Source organism: Notothenia rossii (assembly GCF_949606895.1).
Source record: "Notothenia rossii genome assembly, chromosome: 1".
Classification (NCBI taxonomy): Eukaryota; Metazoa; Chordata; class Actinopteri; order Perciformes; family Nototheniidae; genus Notothenia; species Notothenia rossii.
In genome coordinates, this window is record NC_136912.1 from 2,105,051 (window position 1) to 2,131,933 (window position 26,883).

General features: G+C 42.5%; 1 protein-coding gene across 1 annotated transcript in view; it reads right to left on the reverse strand.

Moving 5' to 3' along the window:
* Positions 1-19,453, reverse strand: part of LOC307045178 (uncharacterized protein) — a 117,178-nt gene extending 97,725 nt beyond the window's left edge. The window contains exons 1-2 of the mRNA XM_079690709.1: positions 19,062-19,453; positions 15,601-16,095 (exon numbers count right to left, since the gene is read on the reverse strand). Of these exons, the coding sequence (XP_079546835.1) occupies positions 15,601-16,095; positions 19,062-19,248 (682 nt within the window). The 5' untranslated portion in view covers positions 19,249-19,453. The remainder of the gene's footprint in view (positions 1-15,600; positions 16,096-19,061) is intronic.
* Between the last annotated feature and the right edge of the window lie 7,430 nt (positions 19,454-26,883).

Below are 26,883 nucleotides of genomic sequence, written 5' to 3' on the forward strand. Positions count from 1 at the left end.
GTAACAGTAATGATGGTGCAGTAAAATGTTCCCTGTCAGTGTTTAATTTATGATGTTTCTTTATTATTTCGTATGTTGCATTTCACTGTGGTACATGTTCAAAGTTGCGCTTGTATAAATGATTATAGATGAGGGAACCTGCTAAATATTAAAATATGTGTTTTTTATATACAGTACCAGTCAAAAGTTTGGACACCTTCTCATTCAATGGTTTGTGTTTATTTTAATTTGTTTCTACTTTGTAGATTAATACTGAAGACATCAAAACTATGAAAGAACACATATGGAATTATCTATTTAACAAAAAAGTGTTAAAAAATCAAGACTATGATTCTTGGCTTCTCTCAGTCAGCTTCATGAGGTAGACACCTGGAATGGTTTTCAATTAACACGGGCGCCTGGTCAAGAGTCAATGTGTGGAATGACTTGCCTTCTTAATGTGTTTGAGACCATCAGTTGTGTTGTGCAGAGGTAGAGTTGGTGCACAGTGGAAAGCCCTATTTGACTGCTGTTGTAATCCATATCATGGCAAGAAGGACTCAACCCAGTGAAGAGAAACGACCGTCCATCATCACTTTAAGAAATGAAAGCCAGTCGATCCGGAAAATGTCAAGAACTTTGAATGTATCCTCAAGTGCAATCGCAAAAACCATCGAATGCTATGATGAGACTGGCTCTCATGAGGACCCCCCCGGGAAAGGAAGCGCAAGAGTTACCTCTGCTCAGAGGATAAATACATCAGAGTTACCAGCCTCAGAAACCGCAAATTAAAGCACCTCAGATTAGAGCCCACATAGATGATCACAGAGCTCAAGGAGGAGACAATCTTAAAGGTCCCATGACATGGCCATTTCTACTGATCATAATTCCATTGTTGAGGTCTACTAGAATAGATTCACATTGTTCAATGTTCCAAACTCACATTGGTTTCTCAAACAGCATCTCTATATAGTATGTGTATTCACTCTGTCCTACACGCCTTGTTGGAGCTCCTGCCCCCCCCTCCCTTTGAGCCCACTGTGCTCTTACTGGTCAGCTCGCCCACTCTGTTTTGATGAGTCCACCACCGTTACAGCTGAATATCAGTGTTTATGTTTTACAATGGCGTTTGTTAGCAACCAGAAAATGACACCAGTAAGGACAAACAGATGAGAATGCTGCGTGGGGTCAGGATGCCGTGTTGAGGGGACATTATTTTTTTATTATTATTTGTGTTTCTTTTTTTTCCTGGCTTAGTTTCAACCAAAATACAGACTAATGCTAATAATAGTAATAGTATTAATAATTGTAAATGGCCATTGGTCACAACACCAGTTTGTTTTACTGTAAACTTGGAGGAAGCCAGCAGCCTGCACTGCTACACACCGACCCCGCCACCCCCCCCCCCCCTCTCCGTCACACGTGCGATTGATTTATTGGCGATATACAGAACAGTGAGAACAACACAACTAAGGATGAACAAAGCGGTACGTTCAAAGAAGAGTACCTCCTGGAACTACTTCGAACTGACAAGTGCAAATGAAGTAAAATGCAAGTTTTTAAAAATATATTAGTAATCGATTAATATTCACCAGGGCTGTCCAATTTTCGAATTTGATCATGGTCAGGGGGGGGGGGGGGGGGGGGGGCTTTGCTGGTGTCACTGTTGGTGATTTATTCAGAATTCAAGGCACCCTTAACCAGCATGGCTACCACAGCATTCTGCAGTAGCAGCTAAATATAAATCATATTCTGGATTTTTAAACACTTCTTTGTTTACTAGATAATTCTAGTTAATGTGTTGTTTTATAGTTTTGATGTCTTCAGTATAAATCTACAAAGCAGAACCAATTTAAATAAATAAAAAACTTCGAATCAGAAGATGTGTCCAAACTTTTGACTACATCTAATACTAGTGTATATCTCTCTCAAAATATATATTCTGAGAATATATTATAAATACATGTTAGCAATAATTGATTGATGAGATTTTACATTAATTTATATTAACTTTTTAATTACTTAATGACCTTTGTACTAGTTCCCCTATTCTTTATCAAGTAACATTTTAGATGTGTTTAATTTATTATTGAACATATTTATTGATTGATTTCTTTATGAATTATTCTCGCGCCATTTCAATTAATCCAAAGTATTTTTTTTTATTTGCTTTTACACATTTAAAAAGAAAAGGTGAATAAAGAAGCACATTAAAACTAAAGTATCAATGTATGTCACATTTAACCAACTAGTGCCTACATGTATGGGTAATATTTAAATCAGTACATTAAATGGCATATTATTCAATCCATGTATTTTTATAAATATATTTATTTTGGTAGGTTTGCTTTTACGTGATACATTTGAATTATTATAATAAAGTACATGTGTCTAATAATACTTACATACTTTTACTTAAATAAGATAAACTTAAAGATATGAAATGCTTTAACTTGTAATGGAGGATTTTCACAGTGTGGTGTTTGTACTTTTACTTACCTGCAGCAAGTGCTGCTAAAGGGTCTAAAGTGTTATTAATGTGATAATAAAGTGCTACTGAAGAGTGTAAAGTGTTAATTAAGGGTAAAGGGAACAGACCTGCTCTGTGTATCCGAAGCTGAGGCTGTAAAACAGCGTCCAGAAGTTTCTGGAGTCTCTTGTTCTCTTCTTTGGAAAGAGACAGCTTCTCCTCGAGCTCTGCTATTGTTTGTTCAAACAGAGCAAATATCTCTTCAGCAGTGAGTCGCTGCTTCTTCCACGACAGCAGCATTTGGACTTTACTCATGTTTCCTAGATCACCTTTTCCTGCAGACTCCTTTAAACACACCGTTTCTCTCTCCGTCAAACTCTCAATCTGACTAGCGTTGCTAACGTGTTTCCAGCTAGCATGCTAAGCTAGCTCCTATAGTTCGAGGTAAACACTCCAGAAAAAAGAGCACAAAGTCCATTCGGAGGTTTATCCAAACACAGAGATGATGGATCAGTAGAGCTGGAGCTCCCACACACTTTCTCAGGAACACAGCGAGAGATAACCGTAGCGACGAGACGACACCTCGATCCAGGTTAGAAAGAGCTGGGAACTTCACTTCCGGTGCGGTTTGAGGACGTCAAAATAAAAGCGGGAAGGATTTATTATTTTTGGTTTGAAGAACGATTGGCATCCGGACGTTGCCTTAACACCTACCACTGGATCAATAATACAACTACTCTTTCAAAACAAAACTATTATAACTAACAGAAAATACTCATAAAGGACAAAGGGAAAATAAATAAACATCATTAAGCTAAACAGGTCGCAGTGCACAAATCAAATATCTGTATAGTGTTAGAAATTAAAATCAATGTGGATATGCGTAATTTGAATTAAATACACTATTGTAGTGCCGAGAGATAGGGAGTCAGAGGCGAAGCAATGATGGTGTAAAAGGGGACACTATTGCGGAGCAGAAATAGAGATTTTGTTGGGTTGCAGCCCGGGAAGAAGAGAGAGTGAAGTCAGGAGGACACACAATACATATAGTAAACACAAACATATCCGTTTGGGAACAATAGCCCTACCCCACAGTTCCGTGTGTGAATTATGTTCAAGTGTATTAAAGGTGGTCACCACACTATTTAATTTAAATCAGTTTTATTCTGAAAAACCGGAAGTTCACACTAATTATTAACTTAACATTTTTATTCTGAAAATTCTTAATTTCCAGTTAGCATTAGCATGTGGCGAAATGCCACGTTTTCAAACCGTGAATCGAAGGTGAAATGACATGTGATGCTGTGCACTAAACACACTGGCATTAGCACTCATTTATTGACGCTGAATAATGTTTATCAGGGAATGTTTAAATAACCACAGACACCAGAATGATGTAATTAACAACAGAAAAAGGCAGGAATTGCATTGGACCCGCCCCCTACGACGCCGGCCAATAGGAGAAGACCTCAGATGTCAACAGGAAGGGCAAGCCAATAATCGATCTTTTCTAACCCCTGACCTGGACTGACAGGTCACATGAGTATATACAGTACAGAAACTGCACTCGTCAAAGTCCTCAATGACCTCCTCACCTCTGCTGACACTGGTTCCCTCAATATTCTCATCCTCCTCGACCTGAGTGCAGCCTTCGATACCGTGAGCCACAACATCCTGCTCACCCGACTCAGGGACATTGGTATTGAAGGTATTGCACTCAGATGGCTCCAGTCCTACCTCACTGAACGATCCCACTTCATCTCCCTCCCCAACCACTCCTCTGCCACAGCTTCAGTCACCCAAGGTGTTCCTCAAGGATCAGTACTTGGACCCCTCCTCTTCATCATTTACATCCTGCCCCTCGGTCAGATACTCCGCCACTTCAACCTGGACTTCCACTTCTATGCTGATGACACTCAGATCTACCTCAGCACCAAATCCCTCCATAACCCACCCCTTACCCACATCGATTCCTGTCTGACAGCTATTAAAACTTGGATGCAACATAACCTCCTCAAACTGAACAGCAACAAAACAGAACTCCTCCTAATTGGCTCCAAATCCACCCTCAGCAAGTTCACTAACATAACACTCACCATCGATGGCACCATTGTTTCCCCCTCCAATCAGGCAGGCAACCTTGGCGTAATCTTTGACCCCACCCTCTCCCTCGAACCTCACATCCGCCAAACAGTCAAAACCTCATTTTTCCACCTCCGCAATATTGCAAAAATCCTACCCTCTCTCACCCGCCCCGCAGCCGAACGACTAATCCATGCCTTCATTTCCTCCCGCCTTGACTACTGCAACTCACTTCTTTACGGCATCAGCACTACATCCCTCAACAGACTCCAACGGGTTCAAAATGCAGCTGCACGTCTCCTCACACATACCAAATCATGGCATCACATCAGCCCAGTCCTCAAAGAGCTCCACTGGCTTCCTGTCTCCCATCGCATCAACTACAAAATGATGGTCCTCACCTACAAAGCACTCCACCATTTGGCCCCCCCTTATCTCACAAACCTTCTCACTCCTTATCAACCCCCACGGTCCCTCAGATCCACCGCAGCCGGACTCCTATCCATTCCCACATCCACACTCTGCAGCTTTGGGGACAGAGCCTTCTCAGTGGCAGCTCCTAGGCTCTGGAATTCCCTCCCCCAAGATCTCCGTGACTCTGAGTCCCTCACAGTCTTTCAGTCCCGCCTCAAAACACATCTTTTCAACTCTGCCTACCCATAAGCCCCCCTCCTCTCAATCAATTTCCTCTTGACTGCCTTTTTATTTATTTTACTATACTTACTTGTTTGCCTGTCCTTGTTTGTCTACCCTCCCTCATATTGTAAAGCGTCTTTGAGTCGTGAAAAGCGCTATATAAATAAAATGCATTATTATTATTATTATTATGAGGAGAGTTCCTCCACTTGCACATTTAATTTGTAAACCACCACATCTTTTGTATAATTAAATGCTGTTAACTTTTATAAGCTTCCCTTGACTCTATTCAGTCTCCTGCCTTCAGGGTTCTAGAATTGCTTTCCCTTAATAATATTCGTAAACGTAACCATGTTGTAGCCAGAGAAAGGCTAAACCATATAAAAGAATACATTTATTAACTACATTATCTCATTTAGCTGTAGCTTTTATAAACAAAAAAAAAGACGTATTGACCAGTCGTTGAACCAGGGACCTTGCGGTCAAGAGTCAACTGCTTTCCGGCTGAACCACAGCACACGTACACTTCCTGAAAACACTACACTATATTTAGTCCTGTATTTATTCATTTATTTTTGTATTCCTACATTTATTTATGCTTTTATTTATTTATACGTATGACATGTTCCGACCTATATATAGGTGAGGGTCTGAGCTCTCTTAATTATATCGTGTAAGCACCGGGCCCGGGTACTGGAGGGGTAATATCGTTGTTATTATTATACATCCATATGAGCGTTGTGGTTCAACGGTTCAACCGATCTGAATCGCTTTCTGAAGCAGTCACGTGGTATCGACAGGCAGCGAGGCTTCGTTTTGTCATCGGTGACGTCACTGGCCCAAAACGATACAAGCCTCGATATAAGGTTCAGAAAAAGCTTCGGGGATTACTCGACACACGCTCCGAACCCTCGGCGCAATACGTAACATCACTAGTTGTAGCCTGAGAGACAGATATATCACATATTTGTAACTAAATGAAACATGAATTGAAACAAAACACGGTATAAACTGAGGAGTGACTCCCGTGAGGTTCATTTATTTTCTTCACTCCGCTGGGAAACTGCTCTCATGTCAAGAAGCGTCAGATCAGTGCATGCGCTGCATCGTCCAATCAGTGAGCGATACACAGTAAGGGGACGGAGCGAGTATCTGTGGATTTAATCGAAGGATGGTCTGGTGGTTCCTCGGTCATCGCTCCTCCATTATCACTCCTCGATCCTAGATCCTCGATTCTCATTCCTCCGGCAGAAATAAGAGCCATGGGACGGTGCTCAAGATGGCGCAGACAAATCAACTTCCGGTGAGACGGAGGAGCGAGGAAATGAAAATATTCGACCTGAGACGCAGCCTGACTGTGGCTGTAGAGCAGTGGCGAGCCGTGACTTTTATACCTAGGCCCTCTGACCCTCCCCCCCCCTCTTCCCTCTTAAAAAGAAGAGATATTACGTCACAGCGTATACTTTAGCGGAATATCAAGACAACGGCCCGGGGTACAAAACGCATCAATGACAGCGGCCCTCTACCACACAAAACAACACCATTTATATAAACACCTATCATGACAGGGCACCCACAGCCAAGTAACAATTACAAATGAATTAAGTCGGCACGGCGGCCCACATTGAAATTGACTTAGGCCTACCTTTGATGATCAAATCACTGAAACACAAAGTCCATCCTTCTGTCCTTTTGGATGAAGCACTTGGGGGTCATTCAGCTGATCCTTTGCCCCTCCAGTTTATCATTGTAACTCAATCTTGAAAATGACTCGGTTAATAATTTCGCAACGATGTCATCACTATCACTGAAGTGAGCCATCATGAACGAACTTATGCTAATCATAAATCTATCGATCATAAATCTATCGATTAGATTTATGATTCAAAAATAATAAAAGTATGGTCGACATGTGGATATTATCCGGCTGAACAAAACGTGCATTTATCTAACAGGTTCGTTTTCCACAGACCTTATTTCGAGCTATTTTCCAAAATCCTATGGAGAAATCCCATTGCTTTCTGTCGAGGGAATCCGAGCGCGGTTACTTCCGGGTTTAAGGACGCGTCACTGCACCACTTGCATACATAGATATATATACTTGCATAGACCTCACAGCGGTGCGGAACTTGTCATAAAGTCCGCGAAAATGAAGCCCGCCCATTTAGAGGGAAGATATCATTGGTCAATTGTACTGTCATTTGACATTACTCTCTCATTGAGTTACTATAGGCTAGTTTCACAAGATGTCGTCTATCAACTTCCGGCGGCAGGGTGTGTGGTTGTAAACTTCCGGTCTACGGTGTGGAGTGGTTGAGCGGGTAGATAGCGATAGATAGATAGATTAGATAGATAGATAGATAAATAGATATATAGCATACATATAGCATACATATAGCATACAGATAGCATACAGATAGCATACAGATAGCGGTAGAGCAAAGTGAGAAGGCTAACGTTAACGTGATGGCACTATTTTAAACTCGATGTCTCCAAGACCTACCGAAGGTTAACATCAGTGATGTACATCGGCTGGTACAAGCGGCAGGCTCAGCCCTGAGGAGCAAAAGAGAAAAGGGGTTCAAGATGTAACATTCCAGTTACATCGACAAATATGAAGGTAAGTGACAAACAAAGCTGTAGTTACTGGCTAACTTTGACAACTTGACAAGTCTTGATACAGTGTAAAGCATTTTAATGATGTACTATTACGTGTTTTGGATAACATGAATGATATCCAATTCCCCACAGTTTCAAACAAAGATCTACCTTCAGGGAGAGTGAGCGTCAGGACTAGCTGTTACAGGTCCATGAGAAAGCATGAAAAGCCTCACGATCTCAGAGTAGGGAGAAAAATAAAAAGTGTTCATCGGTTCAAAGCCTCAATCAGGTTCATGTTCTGGGGTTTTGATGTGGCTAGAGTAGGTAACCTGTGATTTAGGAATCATATATACATATGCCATCTTTAATAACTGTAATATATACCGGGCTGCTAAATCCTAAGAACTGCTACAGGATTTGATTTGTAGATTTGATTTGTTTTTGATCTGTACTTTTGAAAATTATGTAACTTTTTATCTTTTTTTTAGCATATTGTTTATTATATTATAACTTAGTACTTTTTTAGCATATTGTTTATTATATTATAACTTAGTACTTTTTAACGCATGTAAGATATTCAACACTAAGCTGTCTGTGGCTCTTTCCTGCTTCAACGCTGCAAATTTCCCCTCTGTGGGACTAATAAAGGTATTCTGATTCTGATAACGGGACGAATTTGTACAAAGGGGCACACAGCAATGTAGTGCCGACTTTCTTACACGCTGGAAGGCCATTCGCTTTTCTTTACCCCGAAATCCGCTCATTCTTGATCTCGGTGTGACATAACAAACTGTCAAACTGTCAAGCTATCAAAACTCTGTACTCAAACCGGAAGTACTCCGCCGCACACCCAGCCGCCGGAAGTTGATAGACGCCATCTTGTGCACAGAGCCTATAGCGGGCCCTCTGTGAATGTAGGCCCCGTCTCAGGTCGGTTCAATTAAATCCTTGCTTCCCTCACTTGCGTAGTTTCCCTGTGTTTAGTTCCTCCCTCCAGGGAAGCATGGAGGGATGCAAGGAAACCACGAGAAGCAGGGAAATTAGTTTTAAGAGCAATGGGGCGTCCTTTCCTCCGGAGCGTCACGTGAAGCGACGTCCGTTTGTGATGACGCCGCACAGCTGTTCGTCTGACAGCAGCTCTGTCCCCGTTATTTCCACAAACACCCCTGCCACACATTTACTGACACAAACATTTGTATCATCTGTTGTAGACCCCAATAAATAAAATCAAATAAGAAAAATAAACGCCATTCTTAAAATGTATAAACGAACAATAGTTTTGATTAATATTGATTAGAGTGCACAATAGAAATAAAATAATTGAGAGAAGAAAAATATATATATTATCTATCAAAACCCAGTTAGATTAACATTCATTCGATTGCACACTTTGTTTGTTTGTGTGGATATGTAGCACATTAACATTTTAATAGCACTTAATGACTGACTGAATGGAAATGACAGTAAATGAAAAATATAAAACAAAAAAAGCGATCATGAAAATGTTTCCAATAAATGAATACAATGATTTTTGACCACTTTGTTGTTCAGATATATCAAATATTTGTAACTAAATGAAACATGAATTGAAACAAAACACAGTTTAAACTGAGGAGTGAGTCTCGTGAGTTTCATTTATTTTCTTCACTTCGCTGGGGTACTGCTCTCATGTCAAGAACAAGAAGCATGAGATCAGTGCATGCGCTGCATCGTCCAATCAGTAAGCGATACACAGTAAGGGGGCGGGGCGAGTATCTGAGGATTTCATCGGAGGATGGACTGGTGGTTCCTCGATTATCGCTCCTCCATTATCGCTCCTCGATCTTTGGTCCTCCGGCAGAAATAAGAGCCATGGGACGGTACTCAAGATGGCGCAGACAAATCAACTTCCGGTGAGACCGAGGACCGAGGAGCGAGGAAATGAAAATAGTCAACCTGAGACAGGGCTGTAGAGAGGGACCAACAAGCTCTCCCGTCTTCACAGTAACTCGCAGACACGGCATTTAACCCTTCACATTCCAACATAAACTGAACAGGCAGATCCGAAGGATTTATCCATCCATCCATCCATCTTCTCCCGCTTATCCGTGGTCGGGTCGCGGAGGTAGCAGTTCCAGCAGAGAGCCCCAAACTTTCTTTTCCCTGGCCACATCAACCAGCTCTGACTGGGGGATCCCAAGGCGCTCCCAGGCCAGAGAAGAGATATAATCCCTCCATCTGGTTCTAGGTCTACCCCTTGGTCTCTTCCCAGCTGGACGTGCCTGGAACACCTCCCTAGGGAGGCGCCCAGGTGGCATCCTAACTAGGTGCCCGAACCACCTCAACTGGCTCCTTTCGACGCGAAGGAGGAGCGGTTCAACTCCGAGTCCCTCCCGGATGACCGAACTTCTCACCTTATCCCTAAGGGAGACACCAGCCACCCTGCGGAGAAAACCCATCTCGGCCGCTTGTACCCGCGATCTCGTTCTTTCGGTCATGACCCATCCTTCATGACCATAGGTGAGGGTAGGAACGAAAATGGCCCGGTAAACAGAGAGCTTTGCCTTCTGGCTCAGCTCCCTTTTCGTCACAACGGTGCGGTAAAGAGACTGCAGTACCGCTCCCGCTGCTCCGATTCTCCGACCCATCTCACGCTCCATTGTTCCCTCACTCGAGAACAAGACCCCGAGATACTTGAACTCCTTCACTTGGGGTAAGGACTCATTCCCTACTTGGAGTGGACAGTCCATCGGTTTCCTGCTGAGAACCATGGCCTCAGATTTGGAGGTGCTGATCCTCATCCCAGCCGCTTCACACTCGGTTGCGAACCGATCCAGTGAGTGCTGAAGGTCGCAGACCGATGAAGCCATCAGAACCACATCATCTGCAAAAAGCAGTGGTGCAATCCTTAGTCCACCGAACTGCAGACCCCCTCCCCCACGACTACGCCTCGAAATCCGATCCATGTATATTACAAACAGGATTGGTGACAAAGCGCAGCCCTGGCGGAGGCCAACCCTCACCTGAAATGGGTCCGACTTAATGCCGAGGACCCGGACACAGCTCTCGCTTTGGGAGTACAGAGATTGGATGGCCCTGCGTAGAGACCCCCTCACCCCATACTCCCGCAGCACCTCCCACAGTGACTCCCTGGGAACCCGGTCATACGCCTTCTCCAAGTCTACAAAACACATGTAGACTGGATAAGCATACTCCCAGGCGCCCTCCAGGATCCTTGCGAGAGTAAAAAGCTGATCCGTCGTTCCACGACCAGGACGGAATCCGCATTGTTCCTCCTCAATCTGAGGTTCGACAATCGGCCTGACCCTCCTTTCGAGTACCTTAGAGTAAACTTTCCCGGGGAGGCTGAGTAGTGTGATGCCTCGGTAATTGGCACACACCCTCTGATCCCCCTTTTTGAAAAGGGGAACCACCACTCCGGTCTGCCACTCCTTCGGTACTGTTTCCGACTTCCACGCAATGTTGATGAGACGTGTCAACCATGACAGTCCCTCAACACCCAGAGCCTTCAGCATTTCTGGGCGGATCTCATCCACCCCCGGGGCTTTGCCACTGTGAAGTTGTTTGACGACCTCAGTGACCTCCCCCCGGGAGATTGGTGTCGATCCCCCTTCATACTACAGCTCTGCCTCTAACATAGAGGGCGGAGTTGTCGGGTTCAGGAGTTCCTCAAAGTGCTCCTTCCAACGCCCTAACACTCCATCAGTTGAGGTCAACAACGTCCCATCCTTACTGTACACAGCTTGGATGGTTCCCTGCTTCCCCCTCCTGAGGTGTCGGACAGTTTTCCAGAACAACTTTGGTGCCGCCCGAAAGTCTTTTTCCATGTCTTCTCCGAACTTCTCCCACACCCGCTGCTTTGCCTCGGCCACGGCTGAGGCTGCTGCCCTTCGGGCCTGTCGGTACCTTGCAACTGCCTCGGGAGTCCCCCGAGATAACAAATCCCTGAAGGCCTCCTTCTTCAGTCGGACGGCTTCCCTGACCACCGGTGTCCACCAGGAGGTTCGAGGGTTACCGCCCCTTGAGGCACCTAGGACCTTGAGACCACAGCTCCCCGCCGCGGCTTCGGCAATAGAGGCTTTGAACACCGACCACTCTGGTTCAATGTCCCCAACCTCCACAGGAATGCCCGAAAAGCTCCGCCGGAGGTGTGAGTTGAAGGCCTCCTGAACTTGGGCCTCCTCCAGACGTTCCCAGTTCACCCGAACTACACGTTTGGGCTTACCAGGTCTATTCAGAGGCTTCCCCCGCCACTCGACCCAACTCACCACCAGATGGTGATCAGTTGACAACTCCGCCCCTCTCTTTACCCGAGTGTCCAAAACATACGGCCTCAGGTCCGATGATACGATAACCAAATCGATCATGGACCTTCTGCCTAGGGTGCTCTGGTACCACGTACACTTATGAGCATCCTTATGTTCGAACATGGTGTTTGTTATGGCCAATCCATGACTAGCACAGAAGTCCAGTAACAAACCACCACTCCGGTTCAGATCAGGGGGGCCGTTCCTCCCAATCACTCCCCTCCAAGTGTCTCCATCATTGCCCACATGTGCGTTGAAGTCTCCCAGCAAGATTAAAGAGTCCCCTTCAGGAGCCCCATACAGGACTCTTTCCAGGGTCTCCAAGAAGGCCGTATACTCTGAACTGCTGTTGGGTGCATAAGCACACACAACAGTCAGAGTTTTCCCCCCCATAACCCGCAGGCGTAGGGAGGCAACCCTCTCGTCCACTGGGGTAGACTCCAACAACGAAGCACCCAACCGGGGACTTGTGAGTATCCCCACACCCGCCCGGCGCCTCACACCTTGAGCAACTCCGGAGAAGAATAGAGTCCAACCCCTATCCAGAAGTAAGGTTCCAGAGCCGACGCTGTGCGTAGAGGTGAGCCCAACCAGATCCAACTGGTAACGCTCCACCTCCCGCACAAGCTCCGACTCCTTCCCCCCCAGAGAGGTGACGTTCCACGTCCCCAAAGCCAGCTTCTGTCGCCCGGGTCTGGTCCGTCGAGACCCTCTGCCTTCACTGCCACCCTTCTGGCAGCGCACCCGACCCCATCGCTGTTTCCCGTAGGTGGTGGGCCCGCGGGACGGAGAAGCGGAGGTGTTGCCCACGTCGCCTTTTCGGGCTGTGCCCAGCCGGGCTCCGTGGCAAGCCCGGCCACCAGACGCTCGCCGACGAGTCCTCCTTCTGGGCCTGGCTCCAGAAGGGGACCCCGGGCTTCCTCCGGGCCGGGTATCCTCACTTCGTGTGTCGTCTTTCATGAGGTCTTTTGAACCAATCTTAGTCTGGCCCCTTGCCTGAGACCAATTTGCCATGGGAGACCCTACCAGGAACACAAGGTTCCAGACAACACAGCCCCCAGGTTCATCAGGGCACACAAACCTCTCTACCACGGTAAGGTGCTGGTTCTTCAGAGAGGAATATCTCTATGGAAATTTTATTTTAAATACAATTAAATGAAGTTATTTTGGTAAAACTAATGAAAAATGTAACGACAAAAAAATATTTTAAAAATGTAAAAGTATATATATATTTTTTAATGTTTTCAAATATTATTTTTTAGAATATCTTAGGTCCCTCAAAGAGGGTCTAGAGGGCCCTGACGGCTCGCCACTGCTTTAGAGAGGTACTAGTTTATATTTTTTCGACTGTATACATCTTAAGGTTTGTTTTTCTTTCTTTCTTTTTGGACTGTACATCCTTGTTACTTTGTTTCTTCAGCGTTTTGGCTGCTATTAAAAGCACTTAAGGATACATCTTTTGTGGCTCTTGCCATCTTATTTAATTCCTAGTTATTTCCTCGACCCTTTTTGTAACGTTTATGCGTTTATTTATTTTATACTTATGCCCTGTTCTGTCCTCATTACCTGTGTGCTCGTTGTGTGCATAAAGGTACACATTCACTCTAAATCGCATCACAACAAGACCTGTAGTTTTGTGTTATTCGTTTTACAAACACACTGGAGGTCCAGAGGTATGCATTTGGGTTTTCATGCAGGTGTTTGAGGTTTATCACCCAGGAGAGGAAGATCTTTAATGTTCTGCTGTGCCCAGGGTCGGACTGGGGGGAAAAAGTGGCCCAGGGATTAATTGACAGACAGGCCCACTTAATGCGCGGAATGTATCGGCCGGCCGGTGAAGAAAGTACGTTACTTAACAAAAACTCCTATGAATTTAATGTTATTTTGGACAGTTATTCATATAGTAATCACATTACCTGAGCCCTTGAGTTGCCTAGCAAAATAGTTTGCATATAACAGCAGATATAGTGATTTTAATGTTAACAGACAACCTGATCTCACCAGAATTCGTGACTCCACCACGACTCCTTAACACCGCATTGCGTGGTGGAGTCACGCATTCTGCTACATTTATGTGTCGGCACCACGCAAACAACCCCAATGTAAAGTGAATGAGGCTCCTTTGTCGTGGTGCACACACGCATTTCTACAACGTCCAGCAATGAGCTTTTATTCTATAAAACGTTTTTAAAATCTACTTTATAATTATGACAGTAATTCAGAATAATGTAGTCATTGAATGGTCATTTCAGTAGATTTAATCAAACAAAACAAACATAAACATATTGGACATGGCCTCAAGACTGTAACAACATCACATTCTGTTGAAATAGTCAATTACTAGCCATATCTTACACATTGCTGTTTTGAATCATTAATGTGTAGATGACAGTTGAACTGGATGATGTAACATTTATGCCATCAGCTGGAAAGAAGACATATCGCTCTGTTGGCTTCATTTAGATAACAAAAACAGAGTGAGTCTCTCATTTCATCAACAATCTTTGAGTACAGACACCGTCCTGCAGAGAGCACACAGCCCAACAGCACGTCTTTGGTCTAGCATCACTTTACAAAACGTTTGCATTAAGACACTAAGACTAGCTGGTCCCTTGTATCGGTCAGTCCACCTTAAATGAGCAGTGGGTGATCAGCAGGTGAAAGGCAGGACACGGGAACTTGGTCCTGAGGAGATGTAACGATTATTAAACAAGAAAGTTGTCGAGTCAAGGGGTCAAAGAAATGAACATTTGTGATTATTAGTGAATCGGTTGCAGGTGGGTGAAATCAGGCTTAGGGAGTAACGTATTACATGTAACGGCATTAGGTCATCAGGACACAAAATAGACAAATGTATTCCCTACAGTTACAGAAGCAGCTGACGACCAACACACTTGTGCCTTTTGAAACGATTATGTCATTTAATTCTTTTGTCACAAACATTGCATCTCTATTCTTCCTCTCCTGTGTGGACCCTCATGTGTGACTTTAAACTTCCACTCTGTGAAAAAGCTTTTTTACAGACTGTACAGCTAAAGGGTTTCTCTCCTGTGTGGACTCTCATGTGTTCCTTTAAACTTCCATTCCGTGCAAAATATTTGGTACAAACTGAGCAGCTGTGTGGTTTCTCTCCTGTGTGGACTCTCATGTGTGCCTTTAAACTTCCACTATGTGAAAAAGCTTTCTTACAGACTGTACAGCTGTGTGCTTTCTCTCCTGTGTGGACTCTCATGTGTGCCTTTAAACTTCCACTCCGTGCAAAATATTTGGTACAAACTGAGCAGCTGTGTGGTTTCTCTCCTGTGTGGACTCTCATGTGTTCCTTTAAACTTCCACTTTGTGAAAAAGCTTTCTTACAGACTGAGCAGCTGTGTGCTTTCTCTCCTGTGTGGACTCTCATGTGCGACTTTAAATGTCCACTATGTGAAAAAGCTTTCTTACAGACTGAGCAGCTAAAGGGTTTCTCTCCTGTGTGGACTCTCATGTGTTTCTTTAAATTTCCATTCAGTGAAAAAGCTTTCTTACAGACTGAGCAGCTGAATGGTTTATTTTCAGCACTAGGGCCTGATGCAGGTTCTCTGGTCTCTTTCCAATCAGCACTGTCTTCAGTGTCAGGTTCAGAAGAGTCTCCAGTGTCAGGTTCAGAAGAGTCTCCAGTGTCGTCCTCAGTCTTTGGTTGTAAACTGCTCTCTGGATCTGAGTTCCTGGCTGGTTCTGGTCCTCGACAGTCATCTCCATCAGCTTCTGTTTCCAGGTGTTCAGTTTGTCTTTGATGAGGCTGAGAGGACTGAGGTTTCTCTTTATCATCTTCACTCTTCACAGGGTCAGGAGTGAAAGTGGACTTGGTGATATCAGCCTTCTCCAGCTCCTGAAGCTGCTCTCCCTCCTCACTGACCCTGAGTTCCTCCTGTTCCTGCTTAATGTGTGGGGGGTGCTCTGGGTCCTCCTGGTCCAGACTGGTGCTCCACTCCTGCTGGTCAGGGAGAAGCTCTTCTTTAACCACCACCAGCTGCTGGACGTCTGCAGGAAACAGGAAACACACAGTCAGAACAAACTGTTAAGTGTTGGCATTTAAAAATATAATCACCATTACAATGAGAGACATTTTTCAGCCCTAATTAATGCCTTTGTTTTTATATTTTCACATTATCTTTCTTTGTCCCACTTAATGTATATTTTTGTTGTCTCAATTCACCTTATGTAGCCCAGCCCCTTTGAAAAAAAAAGGGTTTTTTCTTCTGGCGTAGCACTAGCTGCAATAAACAAGGAATTGTATTTGGGATCGTTCACAGATACAGTACGCCTACAGTATAGAATTAAAATACTCTGTTACAAATTAAAATCCTGCATTCAAAGCTTATTTAAGTAAAAGTATGCAAGCATCATCAGAACATTTGACAGCACCTTATTATGTAACAGTAATGATGGTGCAGTAAAATGTTCCCTGTCAGTGTTTAATTTATGATTTTTCTTTATTATTTCGTAAGTTGCATTTTACTGTGGTACATGTTCAAAGTTGCGCTTGTATAAATGATTATAGATGAGGGAACCTGCTAAATATTAAAATATGTGTGTTTTTTATATACAGTACCAGTCAAAAGTTTGGACACCTTCTCATTCAATGGTTTGTGTTTATTTTAATTTGTTTCTACTTTGTAGATTAATACTGAAGACATCAAAACTATGAAAGAACACATATGGAATTATCTAGTTAACAAAAAAGTGTTAAAAAATCAAGACTATGATTCTTGGCTTCTCTCAGTCAGCTTCATGAGGTAGACACCTGGAATGGTTTTCAATTAACGCGTGCGCCTTGTCAAGAGTCAATGTGTGGAATAACTTGCCTTCTTAATGTGTTTGAGACCATCAGTTGTGTTGTGCAGAGGTAGAGTTAGTGCACAGTGGAAAGCCCTATTTGACTGCTGTTGTAATCCATATCATGGCAAGAACGACTCAACCCAGTAAAGAGGAACGACCGACCGTCCATCACTTTAAGAAATGAAAGCCAGTCGATCCGGAAAATGTCAAGAACTTTGAATGTATCCTCAAGTGCAATCGCAAAAACCATCGAATGCTATGATGAGACTGGCTCTCATGAGGACCCCCCTGGAAAGGAAGCGCAAGAGTTACCTCTGCTGCAGAGGATCAATACATCAGAGTTACCAGCCTCAGAAACCGCAAATTAAAGCACCTCAGATTAGAGCCCACATAGATGATCACAGAACTCAAGGAGCAGAAAATCTTAAAGGTCCCATGACATGGCCATTTCTACTGATCATAATTCCATTGTTGAGGTCTACTAGAATAGATTCACATTGTTCAATGTTCCAAACTCACATTGGTTTCTCAAACAGCATCTCTGTATAGTATGTGTATTCACTCTCTGTCCTACACGCCTTGTTGGAGCTTCTGCCCCCCCCCTCCCTTTGAGCCCACTGTGCTCTGATTGGTCAGCTCGCCCACTCTGTTTTGATGAGTCCACCACCGTTACAGCTGAATATCAGTGTTTATGTTTTACAATGGCGTTTGTTAGCAACCAGAAAATGACACCAGTAAGGACAAACAGATGAGAATGCTGCGTGGGGTCAGGATGCCGTGTTGAGGGGACGTTATTTTTTTATCATTATTTGTGTTTCTTTTTTTTCCTGGCTTAGTTTCAACCAAAATACAGACTAATGCTAATAATAGTAATAGTATTAATAATTGTAAATGGCCATTGGTCACAACACCAGTTTGTTTTACTGTAAACTTGGAGGAAGCCAGCAGCCTGCAGTGCTACACACCGACCCCGCCACCCCCCCCCCCCCCCCCCCCCCCCCCCTCTCCGTTACACGTGCGATTGATTTATTGGCGATATACAGAACAGTGAGAACAACACAACTAAGGATGAACAAAGCGGTACGTTCAAAGAAGAGTACCTCCTGGAACTACTTCGAACTGACAAGTGCAAATGAAGTAAAATGCAAGTTTTTTAAAATATATTAATAATCGATTAATATTCACCAGGGCTGTCCGATTTTCGAATTTGATCATGGTCAGGGGGGGGGGGGGGCTTTGCTGGTGTCACTGTTGGTGATTTATTCAGAATTCAAGGCACTCTTAACCAGCATGGCTACCACAGCATTCTGCAGTAGCAGCTAAATATAAATCATATTCTGGATTTTTAAACACTTCTTTGTTTACTAGATAATTCTAGTTAATGTGTTATTTTATAGTTTTGATGTCGTCAGTATAAATCTACAAAGCAGAACCAATTTAAATAAATAAAAGACTTCGAATCAGAAGATGTGTCCAAACTTTTGACTACATCTAATACTAGTGTATATCTCTCTCAAAATATATATTCTGAGAATATATTATAAATACATGTTAGCAATAATTGATTGATGAGATTTTACATTAATTTATATTAACGTTTTAATTACTTAATGACCTTTGTACTAGTTCCCCTATTCTTTATCAAGTAACATTTTAGATGTTTAATTTATTATTAAACATATTTATTGATTGATTTCTTTATGAATTATTCTCGCGCCATTTCAATTAATCCAAAGTATTTGTTTTTATTTGCTTTTACACATTTAAAAAGAAAAAGTGAATAAAGAAGCACATTAAAACTAAAGTATCAATGTATGTCACATTTAACCAACTAGTGCCTACATGTATGGGTAATATTTAAATCAGTACATTAAATGGCATATTATTCAATCCATGTATTTTTATAAATATATTTATTTTGGTAGGTTTGCTTTTACGTGATACATTTGAATTATTATAATAAAGTACATGTTTTACATACTTTTACTTAAATAAGATAAACTTAGATATGAAATGCTTTAACTTGTAATGGAGGATTTTCACAGTGTGGTGTTTGTACTTTTACTTACCTGCAGCAAGTGCTGCTAAAGGGTCTAAAGTGTTATTAATGTGATAATAAAGTGCTACTGAAGAGTGTAAAGTGTTAATTAAGGGTAAAGGGAACAGACCTGCTCTGTGTATCCGAAGCTGAGGCTGTAAAACAGCGTCCAGAAGTTTCTGGAGTCTCTTGTTCTCCTCTTTGGAAAGAGACAGCTCCTCCTCGAGCTCTGCTACTGTTTGTTCAAACAGAGCAAATATCTCTTCAGCAGTGAGTTGCTGCTTCTTCAACGACAGCAGCATTTGGACTTTACTCATGTTTCCTAGATCACCTTTTCCTGCAGACTCCTTTAAACACACCGTTTCTCTCTCCGTCAAACTCTCAATCTGACTAGCGTTGCTAACGTGTTTCCAGCTAGCATGCTAAGCTAGCTCCTATAGTCCGAGGTAAACGCTCCAGAAAAAAGAGCACAGAGTCCATTCAGAGGTTTATCCAAACACAGATATGATGGATCAGTAGTGCTGGAGCTCACACACACACACTTTCTCAGGAACACAGCGAGAGATAACCGTAGCGACGAGACGCCACCTCGATCCAGGTTAGAAAGAGCTGGGAACTTCACTTCCGGTGCGGTTTGAGGACGTCAAAATAAAAGCGGGAAGGATTTATTATTTTTGGTTTTAAGAACGATTGGCATCCGGACGTTGCCTTAACACCTACCACTGGATCAATAATAAAACTACTCTTTCAAAACAAAACTATTATAACTAACAGAAAATACTCATAAAGGACAAAGGGAAAATAAATAAACATCATTAAGCTAAACAGGTCGCAGTGCACAAATCAAATATCTGTATAGTGTTAGAAATTAAAATCAATGTGGATATGGCGTAATTTGAATTAAATACACTATTGTAGTGCCGAGAGATAGGGAGTCAGAGGCGAAGCAATGATGGTGTAAAAGGGGACTTTATTGCGTAGCAGACATAGAGATTTTGTTGGGTCGCAGCCCGGGAAGAAGAGAGAGTGAAGTCATGAGGGCACACAATACATATAGTAAACACAAACATATCCGTTTGGGAACAATAGCCCTACCCCACAGTTCCGTGTGTGAATTATGTTGCAGTGTATTAAAGGTGGTCACCACACTATTTAATTTAAATCAGTTTTATTCTGAAAAACCGGAAGTTCACACTAATTATTAACTTAACATTTTTATTCTGAAAATTCTTAATTTCCAGTTAGCATTAGCATGTGGCGAAATGCTACGTTTTCAAACCGTGAATTGAAGGTGAAATGACATGTGATGCTGTGCACTAAACACACTGGCATTAGCACTCATTTATTGACGCTGAATAATGTTTATCAGGGAATGTTTAAATAACCACAGACACCAGAATGATGTAATTAACAACAGAAAAAGGCAGGAATTGCATTGGACCCGCCCCCTACGACGCCGGCCAATAGGAGAAGACCTCAGATGACAACAGGAAGGGCAAGCCAATAATCGATCTTTTCTAACCCCTGACCTGGACTGACAGGTCACATGAGGAGAGTTCCTCCACTTGCACATTTCATTTGTAAACCACCACATCTTTTGTGTAATTAAATGCTGTTAACTTTTATAAGCTTCCCTTGACTCTTTTCAGTCTCCTGCCTTCAGGGTTCTAGAATTGCTTTCACTACCAATGAGACACATATGACTCCAGCTTGACTGCACCTGAGGTCAGGTATTTAGTAGATTAAAAGGAGTGGCAGGACCTTCAACACATCCAGACCTCTAAGCATCAAACTCTGAACTCCGTTTCCAGTGCACTTTTTTGAAGACGGTAAAGATAGACATGTTGGTGAGGAGGTCCGTGTTCATATTATGGACCAAACATGGATTTAATCATCTCCGATATTAAATAGAGAGCCAGCCAGGAGAGTGCTTGGTCTCTCAGTGGATGGGAATTTAGTCCCAAGCCTTTTTCTGTCTGTTTGTTTTTCATGGTCTGAATGAAGAAGCGCCCAGAAAGTACTTATCATTTGAAATAGATGAGGGGAGACAGAAAGAGAAACTGTATGGTGTATGAATAGAGGAGTGAAGGAAAAGGACACATTAAGGAATGAAAGCTGAAGGGATGAAAGGATGAATGGTTATGGGGTGGAAGGATTGAGGGATAAAGGGTCAGGGTGATGGAAGAGAAAGGGAGGGTGGTTTTTAAAATATGACTATCAGCATTTTTCTCAGTTGAAAACTCTGTGGATCTTCATATCAGAAACATCCCAGATCCTTATGAACACTGTTGCTCCTTTCCTTCCTAGTGACACATCACCACATAAGGACAACATGGGAGATATACAAAAGCAACACTTATTAGATTTCTGTTTGTATTGCTAGCTAATAATGAAAAATGATATACCGCAAAGTGAAACAGAAAACCTGAAATCTAGTAGAGATCTTTGAAGGTGATCTTTTCCAAACACTCGTCCGATGGTCCTTCACTTGTTGTAGAGCTGGCTGTTGATTTATTCTGATTGTAATCTCACACAGTAACATCTAACAAGGTCTTCTACTAGTGAGCTTATGTTTCATGGTGTGAACATCTAAACTGTACATGGAGTGAAAGGTGATGTTTTCTGGCTCTCTCTGTTTTAAACAGACTTGATTGGCTCTGTCAGCCAGGACAGCTATTAACCAAGACACTGACGAGGACTTTGAAAAGTTATTTATTATGTGGAATTAAAAAAAACAATTTGATTAGACTTCTGTAATATCAACAACTCTGCAGTCTGCATGTAACAAATAAGCATGTACACATAGTTGAAGCAGTAATATAGAGCACCTGACCACCGGCTGGTCTTAACGATAAATCATGTTTGACACCTCGACATGATTCACTTCAAGCTGCCAGCAGCTCATTCTCTAAACCTACAAGCTGCTGACTCCTATCTGCTGCTGCTACTGACAACTGACTATAACAACTTTAAGAGTTGAAGGTGAATATATCCACTTCGCGCACATCCTGCACAGCCTCGCTCTCCACAGGGACATTTCAACGTCCTTCTTCTTTGTTTCCATCAGGTGAGCATCTGAAGAGAATCAGAGAGACTTTGAGTAGAGTTACAGCTGGAACTGTGACTCTAAATGTGGAGTGGGCCTGTTTGATCTGATGCAGGAGGCTCTAACCTGAGTGGACTTCACACCATGTCTCCCTGCTCCTCTGTGTCTTCTGTCTGTGCTGCAGTGTGTGAGTCATTCTCATACTCAGGATCAGAGTCCAACTGATGAAGAGATAGAAGACAACATCAGACCCTCGTTCATGAAACCTGCATATACTTTAAGATTTTATAAAACATTGTTCATATTTTAAAGTTGACCCCAATTATTTATTGGCTAAATTCATTTCTGGTTTCAACTCAGGAAGTTGTCTTCACATTCTCTTCACATTGCATTTATGAGCCACAGTATAGCTTTGACGAAAGGGAAAATGTTGTCAGGAGGTCCACTCTCTCTCACCTCTATCTCTTCAGGTGCTTCAGTGGTGGAGCACAGAGCTTTCTTCTTCCTGGATTATCAACAACAACAAATACAGAGTTTATTTCATAACAGTAAACTAGAAGATGTTAGAAGGATGTGTGAAGTGATGCATTTATATGGTTGTACCTCGTCCACAGACTCAGGAGAAAAACAGGAATCAGCATCAAGACCCCCAGAGTCGTCCTGATGATATTCACTATCATTGGTGAACTCCCTAGAAACATGAACACAAATGTGATACTTCTAACTATAGATTGATGAATCACATAGTCAGTGTGATCCACCTCTGACACCATGGAGGTTCCTCCCTGAACACTGACATGTTGAATATGCTTGGGTTGCTTCAGATTACAAAGTGAATCAGGTCTGGTGAATGTAGAGAACTTACTTGTCACAACAATCAGATGAAAGGTGGAGTTACTACGTCCTAACTTGTTCTGGGCTCCACAGGAATAACTCCCACTGTGTTCAGCTCTGAAGTCAGTGATGTTGAAGATCTGTCCTGAAGCTTTTGGAGAGTCTTCATTCTCCTTGTACCAGGTGTAGTTAGCTGCTGGGTTAGCATCACTGCTACAGGTCAGAGTCACTGAACTGCCCTCCTCTATTTCAGCAGAGGGACTCACTGACACAGAGGGAGGCTTTGGAGAGTCTGGAGGAGAAGTGTTTAAAGTTATTAACATGGAATGGTAGATATAACGGCAACTTGCAAATGTCCAGAGACACAAAGCAGGAAATGTTTTTCACAAACACAATGCAACACATTTTAAAGCTTGGAGCGTCTGGAGGAGATAACATGAACACATTTCATATTTGGTTCCACGGAGGAAGATGTTTTAATGAACAATAGTTTAATAAAACATAGAGTGGGTGGTTCACTTGATTCCATCCTTTATCAGAAATCTAAAAACTTGGACGTGTTAATTCTCCTTTATTCTTCTTTCTAGTAGCATCCCTCGTAGCTAGATTATATTTGACCTATTTTGAAATCAAACAGAAAACCTGGAGCCCTGGTTCAGTGTCTTTGGACACTGCCATCTGGTGGAGACCTCTGGTGGGTAAATAGATAAATGAGTGCAATGATGATATATGTTATACTGTATGTTAATGTTATCATGTCAGTGGAAGACTTTGAGTAAACTCACACACTGAAGGAGAGGGGAAGTCCTCACGTCCCTTCAAAGCACAGGAATAACTGTCTGCTGAACCATATCTGAAGTCTGCATAAGGAGATGTGTCTTCCTTCACTTCCTGTCTGTTCTTAAACCAGATGTAGGAAGTATGACCAGGTGGACAACTGCTGAGACACTGACGGAGAGTAGACGATCCTGATCTGGTCACCTGCACCTGGAGATCTGAGTAAAGCTAGAATTAACAACACTGTCATTACGTTCATACATAAATATATATCAAAACATTCACACTATTTGCAAGAAGTTATTGTTCTAAACCCAGTGAATGTTACCTGTGACAGACAGAGTGGTTCCAGGATGACCCCAGTATCCATCTTGGTTTGTTTTGATCCTGAACTGGTACACAGCTGAGTCGCTCTCTGTCAGGTTTCTGATTCTCAGAGTGCAGAAGTTGTTTTCACAGCGATACTTTACACGACCTGCATACTCTGAGACTGTTTTCAGATCTACAGGTTCATGATATTTCTTCTCAGTGAACCAGAACGTTTCCTCCACTGGGTTAACACCACCTTGCCATGGAGATGGGTATGTGTAGCTGCATCTTATCTCCACTGTTGATCCTTTCACTGCACAGATCTCAGTAGAAGAGTAATTCACTCTCCAGCCACGCTGACCCTGAACCACTGAAACACAGAGCACATCAGAAACTAGAATCAAAGTTAATCTATCAATTGTTGAGAAATTGCCTGAACAGTACTTTCAACAAAGAATGTAAAAATAAACATGTTAGAAGCTTTACTGGATAGAGCAGAAACACACATGTGAATTCCTTCTTAGGCACTTTGAAACCATTGAGACTCTTTGACTCTGTTGTTTCTTAATCAAACCAGGTAGAACTGAAGTCTACGCAGAAAGGGTACGTTCAGTTTGACTCAAGATTGGAAATGCCTTCATATAAATGAACAGTGAAGGATTAGCGACCACATTAATTAGAACAGTGTGTGATACAGCGTGGAGGCGGGGCCTCATTCATTCCTATGAGAGGGCCATGGCTAGAAAGGATCCGTCTAGTGTAAATATGACGTCACGTTCTCGTTGTAACTCTCGCTGTAATCGGAGCGGCTCGGAAACACATCGACAGCAGTAACATGATGCAACATGCACATTAATGCAGCAGCAATATTAATAGAGAAACATCAGACATAATAGTAAAACACTGCAAGGGAACATTTTATTGCACCAGGAGCTATCTTGGGACTTTTACTGCGACAACGTTGACTTGCCTGTGAATAAAAAATAAACCATAGTGTTGGTGATCTGTTGTCATTCTTCTTTGAACACCAGCAAGACCGCTAACACCCGATTTCAACAATCACACTCCCTGTCATTTTCATAATTAATAGATAGTTTAGCTTCTCGCCATCATTTGCTGTGGCCAACTGATGTTAACGATCGTAATTGAAAGGCTGCCTGCCAAACGTAAACATTCAGCCACGTGACATTCAGCCAAACTCTCGCGAGAGTTTTACACAAGACGGATCCTTTCTAGCCATAACCCTATGAGAGTTGCTCATTGGCGCATGATGATAAAATGGCCCAACTTTTGATAGAGCGAAACATCACAGATTACCCGGCATGCCTGAGAAGTACCCGTATGTGCTCTCATAGCGCATGCGCAATTTTAGTCAAAATGCTCGTTCACATCAAGCACGTCAATTTGCTTACACGTAACAGCACCGCACGTTCATGACAGCATGGTTGGTAATGGCTATATATATATATATATATATATATATATATATATATATATATATATAAACACACAGTGCAATAAGCTTCTTAGTGCAATAAGAAGCTACAGGGACGTTAATCTAACGTCAGTAATATTAACTTTATTTAATACAACATTTACGGTACAAGATTTAATCATACAGCCCATGTAGTATAATATTTTACAAATGATGAATTACAGCAAACATGTGCAATATATCCATTATTACAGCTCCGTGGGATGGCAGTGAGACGATATGGGTCCGTTGTTATTGTGCATCCATGGGTAAAGATAAACGCATGAAGTGCTGAACCTGCTGAACACGTAACATGAACGTGCCGGGCGGCGCGGTCCCGTGGGTTAGATGCGCTTTCATAATGCAGAGGGATATAACTCTCAGAATAACGTTATTAGCACATTTGTACAACTTGAGGAACGAATGTTTTTAATAAGGGCTTTACAAGTGTTCATACTGGGTGGTTTATTTAGTTTAAAAAAAATTATCCAACGATTTACAGACGATTCTTTCCCCATGTAAGCCAACGGGAAAAAGTGTTTCCGGGCCAAGCAACCTAAAGGAAGTGTAGTACTGCCCTTTGGCCAGCACTAATATTTTCATCAGAGTCCGGCGCACTTCCTGGGGCTTGCTTGGGACGGATCGGGTAGTGACAGCGTTCCAACAGTCCATTTAGCTTAGGAACCTTCCTAACCAAGTGAAATGACCTAGTGATGGCGAGATTAAGATTTATGAAGCTTTGAAGCTTTCCAGACAATTGGTTCGCAAAAGGGTTCATCTCATGAGGCTTCATTTGAACACAAACCCCCCTGTTGGTCAAAGTGTGTAAAACAGGCAGATTGGACATCTGAAAAGTGTGCTCTATCTCATACCGAGTTCCCAATGAGTAAAGCCTTAGAATAACTCTAAACAACAAACATAAAATCATATGCTCATGTTAACAATATTGTATTTATTCCAGTTTAATGATTGTGATTGAAAAGCCTATGGAGGCTGCTAAACATTGCAAAGAGGGATTTGTATCCCTTAATAATATTCGTAAACGTAACCATGTTGTAGCCAGAGAAAGGCTAAACCATATAAAAGAATACATTTATTAACTACATTATCTCATTTAGCTGTAGCTTTTATAAACAAAAAAAAAAGACATATTGACCAGTCGTTGAACCAGGGACCTTGCGGTTGTCAGTCAACTGCTTTCCGGCTGAACCACAGCACACGTACACTTCCTGAAAACACTGCACTATATTTAGTCCTGTATTTATTCATTTATTTTTGTATTCCTACATTTATTTATGCTTTTATTTATTTATATGTATGACATGTTCCGACCTCTATATAGGTGAGGGTCTGAGCTCTCTTAATTCTATCGTGTAAGCACCGGGCCCGGGTACTGGAGGGGTAATATCGTTATTATTATACATCCATATGAGCGTTGTGGTTCAACGGTTCAACCGATCTGAATCGCTTTCTGAAGCAGTCACGTGGTATCGACAGGCAGCGAGGCTTCGT